This window comes from Centruroides sculpturatus, unplaced genomic scaffold, assembly GCF_000671375.1.
Source record: "Centruroides sculpturatus isolate CEXI.00-Female unplaced genomic scaffold, Cexi_2.0 scaffold139, whole genome shotgun sequence".
Lineage (NCBI taxonomy): Eukaryota > Metazoa > Arthropoda > Arachnida > Scorpiones > Buthidae > Centruroides > Centruroides sculpturatus.
The window spans coordinates 911310-922336 of NW_019384370.1; the positions used below are offsets into that span (position 1 = coordinate 911310).

The 11027-nt window shown below is 32.3% G+C and overlaps 1 protein-coding gene across 1 annotated transcript in view; it reads right to left on the reverse strand.

Annotated features, from left to right (window-relative positions):
- Positions 1 to 3716: 3716 nt before the first annotated feature.
- Positions 3717 to 11027, reverse strand: part of LOC111614564 (L-xylulose reductase-like) — a 19207-nt gene continuing 11896 nt past the window's right edge. Inside the window, exons 4-7 of the mRNA XM_023355938.1 lie at positions 10116 to 10158; positions 7389 to 7550; positions 7196 to 7313; positions 3717 to 3883 (exon numbers count right to left, since the gene is read on the reverse strand). Coding sequence (XP_023211706.1) covers positions 3780 to 3883; positions 7196 to 7313; positions 7389 to 7550; positions 10116 to 10158 — 427 coding nt within the window. The 3' untranslated portion in view covers positions 3717 to 3779. The remainder of the gene's footprint in view (positions 3884 to 7195; positions 7314 to 7388; positions 7551 to 10115; positions 10159 to 11027) is intronic.

Genomic DNA, 11027 nt, shown 5'->3' on the forward strand with positions numbered 1-11027 from the left:
GTTTTACATCTTGATTTAAAATTTTAGGATTTCCCGGATTTTTTGGGCTGTAATTTGAAAAAATTGTAGACCTATAAATTTCCACTGTCGTCCATCCGTCGTTTGTCTGCCTGCCTGTATTTTCTTAATATCGAGAACGGAATTAGATAGATGAAAGACGAGGCCAAATACGGAAACCTTAGGGGCAAGAGGGTCCAATTAACTATGTACGAACTTCCGATATAAACCGGAAGTCACGTTATTTCAATTCAAAAGTTTTTCCCCCCCCGAAAGGTATTAGATAGATGACCGGCAGGACTATTGTTAAAGGAAAAATATGACGTACAGGGACAAGCCACTACTAATTTGAGGTGGAGAGCATATATTTTAAATTAAACAAATTATATGATTAAAAATTGCAGCCCGGCATTGTGACGATGTCAGAATAAATAATTGCTCTTTTTTTAAAGAAAATGTCAGTTACTCTATATTTTGAAAGATGAATGTGGATCGAATGCGATTATTTTTATTACGCACGAAGATAACGAACATAAAAGTCTATGATATGTTTTTTGATCCACTTGAATTCGAATATTGTATTATTATTATTAACATTTGTACTAAATAATGTTTCTTTACTGATAATCTAAATATATAAAATTAATTGTCCTGACTGACTGACTGAATGACTCACTCACTCACTCACTCACTCACTGATTCATCATCGCCCAGAGCAGACCGCTTAACCTAAAGAGGTGAAATTTGGTAGATAGTTGTGATACATCATGGGAACGCACACTAAGAAGGGATTTTTCGAAATTCCCCTCGGGGGGAAGAGGGAAAGCATTAACTCTTTCCTGACACAATTCTTCCGATTTCTTCTGATATTGTGGAGTTTTACTTTACTAACTGTTATATAACAGAGGGAAAGTGCGCCAATCGATTCAAAAATGATCTTACAAAATTTTTGGTTTGAGGGGACTTGAGACATTGAGAAATGTAAAAAAGTTGGGATTTTTTCTGTATGGATGAATGTTAATATGTGTAAGTGAAAAGCGTGATTTTTCGCCCATTCTGAAGCTTAATTTTTGTTGATTTTAATTTAAGGTACAGTACTTGTAAAAGGCCAACCCAGCCACAGTGTCTTTTTGGACACGATTGAAATGTCCAATTGAACCGATTGAAACCGATTGAAATGAGCACGGAATTTTTCATTACTTATTCTGTGACAGAACTGAATTTTAGTCTTTTAAATTGGGATACCTAAATAAGGGAGCGGCGAAATTTTCCTCCGCCCCGGGCGGCTGACACCCACGCTACGCCTGTGCATTTACAATTGTTTGTGAAACTCATTTCTAACTTCAAAATTAAGCTTTTTGCCATTTGATAATAATTAAAAATATAAACATTTTTTATAACAAAACTTCATAACAGACGGTGCCGCACGTAATTTTATTTATTATATTGTAATTAAAAATATAAAAGTTACTTTTTAAAAAAACTCGCATAACAATCTCGAATGATGTGGAAAGTTAGATTGACTGAAATAAGGTTCCTTATGTTACTTATTTTGTTAATAAGTTCTATTTATTCAATCGTCATATTAAGGTAAAGAAATGATACTTTTTGTTCGTTACTCATAAATTTATTAACTGCCTTTGGTAGTTTAATCTCGGCGTTTCTCATTGCTATTGTGAAATCCGCGATTTTTACGCTGTCAAAAAAATCTTTGTAAACAACTCCGATGGGAAAAAAAAACATTCTTGGTGAGAAGTATATCAGAGTCACCGATTGTTTTCACACTTTGGTGGGAAAGTTGACACTTGACTGATCGGAATGCACCGTAAGTGTCAACTGAAGTCCATCATGTGACTCATTTCCCACGAATAACGTATAAAAGCTCGAGTCCCCGAAAGCTCAGGGCGATCTCTCGGAAGTTATACTTGTCCATGGGAGCACCTCGTCTCCCGGACCTCCATACAACGGACTCGAACAGACGAAAGGAGAAGATATCGGTAGAAGACCTTAGGAACTTCCACATAGTACTTAATCGCCACTTTGAGGTAATTATTTGAGCCTGCGAACTCTCTCTCCCTAAGCATATTCTTAGTTTAACCTTTAGAGGAAGGATAAACCGTATACTCGCCATAAGCGACTTATGTTATCCGCAATTACTCTTAGTTGTATTTAACCGCATTTAACCTATATATTGTCATCGCCTTATGTATCCTGGCTTAGCCATTCAATAAATGTTTGTTATTTTGTTTAACCTGTCGTCTATCGTTGTACCTGCCAACTTACCTACGTACTCCCCACTCACTTTTTTTGCCCTCCTAAGCCATCCGACAACCGAGATCGGGTTTTATCAACCTGTTGCAGAGTAAACAGGTTGTTTTTAAGTGGTCATTTGGGGATTAGCCCAAGGGCCCACTGCTAATCTCACACTATGTTCTCCGCATTTTTTGCAATTTAGAATTGTTTTTGAGCAATACTAGCTTTATTTGTTATATCAAGTGTTAATCAACCATATAAATATAAATTAATAAAATTGAATAAAGTTTTTATCTTGAAAAATAAACAAACAGCGCTTAAAAGTAACCGTTCGCATTCCTTTTTATTCTGTAGACTTTAAACGAGTACGCAAAATACTTTCTTCTTCTTCGGATTTCGGATTTTTCTAATAATGCAATTGAAAGAAGCTGCCAATGTAGTTATTTGAAAGTATGATCTTGTTTCTTTATTTAAAAATTTTTTTCAGTCAATCAATAAAAGAGGCTAATATAGCATAATTAATATTTTGAGTTTATATATGTGTAATACATAAATTTTTCTGGAGAATTTTTAAAACTGCTTTGTGGACTCTAACAATCCTTTCTAGTCGTGCGTTCGGGTAGGTCCGCAATGAGCAATGGGGTGGCCAGCTTAAGAGAAAGGTCTGAGGTGTATGGACCCACATTATTTATGAACATTTTTTCATGATCCAATGAAGTACTCTGATTCGGATTGGATCATGAAAAATGTTCATAAATAATGTGGGTCCATACACCTCAGACCTTTCTCTTAAGCTGGCCGTGCTTTGAGTGCTTTCTTTTTCGACCACCCTGCAATCCCTCAGAAAAAATTTAACTGCATAGATGCAATGGTTTCAAACTTTACTATTATTATTGAGTTGCAATTTTCAAACTTGAGGGGTCGAATGTCCCGATTAGCTACATACGGATTCCCGGTATAGACCGGAAATCACATGATTTCAATTCAAAATTTTCTTGAGTATTGAGTTGGATAGATGATCGGCACGACTCAATTGTTATCAGGAGAAGTGTGATATACAGGTGCAAGACATCACTATTCAGACCAGGTATGGAATGCTTAGAGGCATTCAATACCTGGATTAACGGAATTTCGGTCTAGACCGGAAATTATGTGAATTTTATAAATTAAATCATGATTAAAAATTATAGTCCCGCATTGTGACGATTTCACAATAAATAATTGCTCGTTATTATTTGATTTGTTGCCTGCTACATCCAAATGAATCTATTTTTAAAACAATGGGCTTAAATTAATTTTTGTGTTTTTATAATTTTTATGAAATATTTTTATTATTTTTATATTATACTTTAAAATATTACATGAGTAACGTATTTAAACAAATAATAATAATGATAAAGATAATATTATTAAATCAAATTTTGTGCTATTTGTCTAAAATTTAATATTAATTTAATTTACATGCTAGACATTAAAATTTGAACATTTTTTAAAGATGTTTACATCCAGGGAATATGAATATTTGCTTTTTATTTAGCAGCCTGGCCTCCGTCAATAGGAAGAATTACTCCATTAATCATTCTTGCCTTATCACTCAGTAGAAACAGCACAGCATTGGCTATATCCTCGGTGTCTGAAAAAAGGAATTTTTAATACATAATTTTATATAAATTACATACAGCAATTAGGTATATTATATATGTAGTTAACCCTTGTATAAAGCGGTATACTGTACTGTACTTATGCAACGCGATTTCGATATAAGATGAAATTGTGCAATTTCCCTCACATAGTGCAAGCCTTTCTCTGTAATAATGAAAGCTTTTTATCTTTCATGGCAATCTTTTTAGAAAAATTATTAATAATAATAACCGAAGTCTGTTTGTTTGTTGATTTGTTTGTTGACTTTTTCCCACAGATGCCTCTACTGTATTATTTATCATCTAGGAGAATGCCTAAGCAAAGCAACACTGATAAAGTAATTTCCACATTTAAAAAAATAAGTGCAACTGACATCATTGAAGACCGTGATGCCAGACTTAGCTAGAGTGTGGGATAAATACATTTCACACTTTTCCCCGTGTTAGGTAACATGTTAACAAGGGGTCTCAGATGACCTGACTGGGACAAAAGGCTACACCATTTCCGTCAAGGGGTCTCAGATGAGCTCACTGGAACAAAAGGTCTCAGATGACCTCACTGGAACAAGGGGTCTCAGATGACCTCACTGGAACAAAAGGCTACACCAGTTTCCGTCAAGTATGACATAGTTCCCAGTCATACTTGACGGAAACTACAACGTTATACGAGGTTATCTCCCATTATTTCTATAGTTACGGTGACCATACGTCCTTTATTTAAGAGGATATTCCTTTATTATTCTGTCCTTTAAATATATATATATATATTTTTAAATGGCCATTTTATCCTTTATTTTGTGAATTTAAATGTTAAATCGAATGATGGCGCTCGCACACAGCACTAATATTCAATTTACCTAATTTATTTTTACGCAATTTATAAATTTTATCAATACTGCATTGATTATTTAAATAGCTGTGGCAACCTTATTCTAAGGTTTTTCCTACTGCACAAATATCAGTTTTGTTTTGGCCAAGCTGATAAATCCTAGCGTTAATAACCTGTTCTAAAAGAAATAAATGGAAAATAAGGACAATAACACAAATCTTATATCTTTATAATTATTAATTCTCTTCAATTACTTTTCAATATTAATCGTTAGACATACGCAGTGTGCACTGTGTGACTTCATGTGATATAATTTACTATATGATAAGTGCGCTGTGGTTGTGGATTAAATTATAGTTTAAATGATAATACAGCAGTACCTCATACTTCGAACGACTCTAACTCCAAACGCTACAGAGTTCGAACCCAAAATTCGACAAAAGTTCGCCTCGAAGTTCGAATTGCGTGCGCAATAAAAAATGTTCTCTAATATATAAACATAAATGTAAATACTCTATAATAAATGCATAAATGTAAATACATAAATGTAAATACTCTATAATGTAACATAAATGTAAGTACTCTACAATATAAATGTAAGTACTCTACAACATAAATGTAAATACTCTATAATAAATGTAAACATAACTGCAATCACACAGTGATTGCAGTTATGTTTACATTTATTATAGAGCAGGAGTGGCCAACAAGTCGATCGCAAAACCAATTTTGGTCGATCGCTCGCGATGTCTTGACTTAACGTGTTACACTTGTAAGTTGTAACCGAACGCAACGCGTGAACGTAACGCGCAAACGCAACTGTAGTGATATCGGACCTCCTCTTTCTCCCTCAGATGTGGTTTTGTCTGTCCATGTGCAATCCATTTGCGTACAGTTGTAAAAGGGGAATAAGAAATGTAGACAAAGGGTCGTAAAACCGAAAAAAAAGAAGGGACAGAGAGAGGAAGGTGAAGTGGTGGTCCCCGAAAGTGACAACGTTGAGTTTCAATTTTTCTTCTGTTTAAAATATAAGTATTTTTTCTTCGTGTTTTAAATTAAATTGTGGCTTTTCTTATCTATCTAAACATAGTATGTATTTTACACCTCCCTCCCCCTAGCCACTTAAACCAGGGATGGGCAGCCTTTTTCTGTGTAAGGGCCGCATTTCAAAACTTTTGAACTGACGAGGGCCGCATACAAGATAAAAGAGGGGGGGAAATGCCGGTAAATCACAATTATTCATTCATATATAATTATAAATTATAATAGGTATACTTAATTTAGTTTCTAGAACTGATGTAAACGTAATGTGTCGAAAATATTTGATTAAATATTAGTCACTGCTAGTTTTAAAATAGTTTCGAGGTGAGTCTGTTAGCCGGTTTCTCGTTTTAATTTTTACTAAATTCGTTGCAGGAAAAACTATTTACATACTAAGTTGTAGGAAATAACGTTTGAATTTTTGCTGCATACTTCTTAAGCTAGGAAATTGATATATTTATACACATTTTATGCAACTCGGGCCTTGGGATGCCCATCCCTGACTTAAACTATGCCTACGACAACGAATCGATCGCGATACATTTTTAAGATAAAAAGTAGATCTTATGTACACAAAAGTTGGCCACCCCTGTTATAGAGTATTTACGTACAGTATTCTATTAATATTTTAATTTATTATTAAGGCATTTAATTGTGTTATTTTTACGTTATGTTTATTTGCTGTTTTAAGTTTATAGAAATGCGTATTGTTCAGGATCTGGAAATGGATTAATTCACTTTCCATTATTTCTAATGGGAAAATTTGATTCGGATTTTGAACGATTCGGAGTTTGAACGATCTCCTGGAATGAATTAAATTCGAAGTACGAGGCACCACTGTATTGATATTGTGACTTCATAAAAAATATCTATTGTACAGTATATTCAATACAAATGGTAAATTCTACCAACATTCATTCCCTGCCTCGTTTTTCGTGTGCCGAATGAGTGTAAACCGGAATTACACGGTATTGAATATTTATTTCCGGTTTAGCATGTTTCCGTTTTGAAGATTTTTTTAAATGTTGAAAATCGCTCAGTTTCGAAGATTTTTTTCCATTTAGGCTGGTTTCCTTTTTATTCAGATTCCGGTTTGAACAGGACACTGTTTAATTTAGGTAAATATTTTAACTTTAACATAACCAGAAGAAAAATACTTATAAGATCCAGAATTGGACAGTTAATTACTGTACAAATATGGGATTCCCACTGCACAATTCAAAATTCCCATCGCACATTTTGTATCAGTTGCACGTTAGAATATGCGCTAGTGTAGTACTTGTATTATTATGTTTAAACATTGTTTTGAGAAAAATTATTCAAAAATATTAATTAATTTGTATTTTTATGTAAGTAATACAAACGTTTAAAAATAAAAAAAACTTTCTGAAAATTTTTACAATAAAATTCGTTTTTATAAAATTATTTTACTTACTACAAAATTCACCCACAGGTATCATTGCTTTTAGTTGAGCTTCTAGTTCAGGATGCTCGAAAACTACTTTTGTCATATCCGTATTTACAACAGTAGGATTGACGCTATTTACGCGAATCTGAGAAAGAACAAACAAAAACACAAATAATAAAAAAATTAACTGTAAATTGTACTTTACAAAGCTTATTCTCACCTTATAAGGTCCTAATTCAACGGCCATTGTTTTAGTAATTTTATCTAATGCAGTTTTCACTGAAGCATAACTAATGTTGAACATATATACCAATGAAGCTACACTGGATACATTAACAATAGAACCCGGTTTTTTCTCATCTTTTAATCTTTTTGTAATAATCTAAAATTCGAAAAAGTTTTTGTATAAAATGAAAATCGTCATTTTGCACATTTATGGTTAATAATGTATAATATTTTTTATCGTACAGTTTATTGACAAACAAAATTACAAGTAACGCCATCAGTAGCAGATGTGACTATTATTATTAGCTATTACTGTATTAGCACCGCCTCGCACGTGGGAATATCAAAAGATCAGCCTAATCTTCGATTTTAAAATCAACAAACACGTTTATAACTAATACAATGAATAAGAAAAAATTATAAAAGTGATTAATTTCTCTTTAAAATTCTAACATTGTACCGCCTTTCTTAAAAATTATCCCCGACAGGTAATGTTTGAGTTATCTGAGCGCTAGGAAAGTCCCTAATTACAAGATTAGTAATCAACACATACAGACAACCAATAAACTGTAAACATGTAAAAGCAGATACGAAATATCCAATTGTCTTTGTAGCTGGGTAACCTAATTGTTCCTTCTTCTCAAGTCTATTTCTACAGTTTTTTAAAATTCTCTCTGCCCCGTGAGATATACGATGGCCTTTTTTCAGACTCATCAAGCTTAATAGTGAGTGACAAAGAAAGAATCACAACAAGAAAAATTTCTGTCAAATGAGTAGACATTCTATTGAATATATAGGCCTAAATGGTACAATATACCAATAATGAGCAACCTTTTCGGAATCGGGCCGCACGCATCCATTGTTTAATTACGGAGTTGTAGGCTTTAATCCTATTGACTACTAAAATACTCTGTAAAGTCTACTAAACTAGGTACTAAAATATTATATGTTTATAATATGCAAATTAGCAAAATATAGTTTTTTCTTGCGGCATTAAAAGTGCCGCAAAAAAACAAACTATATTTTGAAATGCTATTTATTTATTAGTAACATGTATGCAAGCAAAACCACAAACTTTTAAAGAAAATTTAAATTATTTTTTAAAAGTAATTAATAGGGACTTTTTAGTCCTATAAGATTTCTTTGTCATACTGATATGTTATAAAACACAAAAAATTAAAAAATTCTTTTGTAACACAATATTGCATTGCACATATCACACTTTTACTTTTCCGCCTGCTATATATATAATAGACGGAAAGTATGGCAATCGCCCTTTTGGACTCGGAACTTTGGAACATCGAGAAATCAAAAAATTCAGGGATTTTTCTATGTGTATGGATGTCAGTGGGTAGGAAGGTCACAATTTTGTTCATCCACTTTGAAGCTTAATAAATCCTGTGCTTTTTTTTGGAAATTTCTGAAATTTTTTCTGGGATGTTTGTATATTAGGGGAGTGATGATAGTAAATTTTGATGGTTAATTAAAGGTTGAGGGGTGGAGAGATAGAGGAAAATCACTTGTCATATCTCGAGTGGAGTCAGACTTAATAAAGATTTTATTCGTTATTAATTAACATTTACAATCTTTTATAAAACTCATCTTTATCCTCAAAGTTGAGGTTTTTGCCATTTTATAATAATTAATAATATAAAAGTTATTTTTTGAAAAATCTCATAACAGATGGCACTACAGACAATTTAAATTTTGTGCTTACATCTTAATGTTTTTCGCAGGGAAGATTATGCAACTCGTTTCTGGATTCTTAGATTAGACTTTTCTAGTTAGACTATTAATTTTTGAGTTTCATCTCTTTTAAATTGTAAAAAAAAAAATTATAGTTTTCCGTTTTTAATCTCACAATATATGCGTTTCGGTAACTATTTCGTACATTGACAGAACAGTTGATCAGTTGATGCTTCCACTCTGAATGAAGCCATTTTTACACATCCGAACAAAAAAAAATTGTCACCAATCAGACCTAACATGATAGTTAAGTTTCGAAAAAATAAACGTTCAGTAAAAATGTCACTTCAAAAATTATTTAACATGCCAAAAGTTTAGTTATATATTTCGATAGTTAAGTGAGAAAAATACCAATCAAAATAAAAATATCTTCACTTACTTACGAATGAAAGATCCAACTAAAGTGTAAAAACTTTTGAGCAGGCCGCAATTTACATAGTACCGAAATAAACTAAGAAAAATCTAAATTATATATCCTCCAGCCACCTGCTTAGAAAATAAATAACTTAGCATAGTCCTTACTAGTCCCAACAGGTTCCAAAATCACAAACATTATAGAAGTGTTTCTACAATCAGATAAAGAATTTAATACTTGCACCAGACCTGAAAGGAATAGTTCCTTCTCATATTTTTAGTATCAAGTTTAATTTAAATGCTGTTCGTTACGAATATCATGTTAATTTTGGTTGCATAATAGCACGAGACAAAAAATAGGAAAATAAAATTACGTTGCCAAAGCCCCACGATCAATAGGCAAGCAGCGGAATGCTCGCGATTGCAAAGAACAATTTGCAATATTAATTCATTATAAATATCTATTTTTAATCTAAACTTTACATCTTGAAAATATTAACTTTATAGCCAAATCTTGATGTTAAAACTTCAATCTAAATGTGATGCCGCAGTCAAGATTATAAAATGACTTTTGAAATTTAATTTTTTACAATTCTTTGAACTTCTTTAGAAATGTTCTTACCTGCGATACGTTGATAGCAGATTTCAGATTGGTGGCAACTAATCTGTAAATATATTAGAAAATTAATAAACTGTTCTTTCCGAATAATTATGTTTTCCTATGAAGAATTAAAATACAATAAATTATATTTCATTGAATAATAAAATCTAATTTATTGTATTTTAATTGAATAATAATTATTAATTATTTCAAATAATAATAATTAAATGATAAATATAAAATTATTATCATTAAATCACTTTGAATTATAATTGTAAATTAATATCATTTCAATTAGATAAAAATATAAATTAATGATTTTAATTTATTTTATCATTATAAATAAACGTATTCGGTTTTATTATATTGAATGTAATGGTGGTTGATTTCTTGTATATGAGGCGCGCCATTTCAAAATGTGTCTTAATTCCGATGCCCTCGGGCACTAAAACTAACGAGTTAGCGTCAAGATTCGATTTCGTCAGCTTCGTTCGAATCATAAGGGATTCAAACTGGAGTGTGACAGCGCTATATATTTGACCGTGGTCCGTATATTCCAGTAGTCATGCGAAAAAAGTTACCAATGACAATTCTGCCTGAACTACAGTTGACAATAGCTCCACCACGCTAAGAGAAAGCCTGGTACACTAGCAAATTTTTAAGTCTAAATAATATTTTACTAACAACACTTATGCATATTTGTTTCGTTTCTGGATGCAAGTCGGGATATAGGGGAGACCGGGGCAACTTCGGCATGCGGGGCAAGTTTGTCAAGCGCTTTTTTTTAAAAACAAATTAAAAGGAGACTTTGGTTATAGGTTAGGCAGTTGAGTTTTATTGGTGGCTTGTTGAGTGTAGTGTTTTTATTGTTCTCCAACAAGCGTAGTTGAATTATCAAGCAAATTTTCATTTTCGTTCAATTCCATATAATAT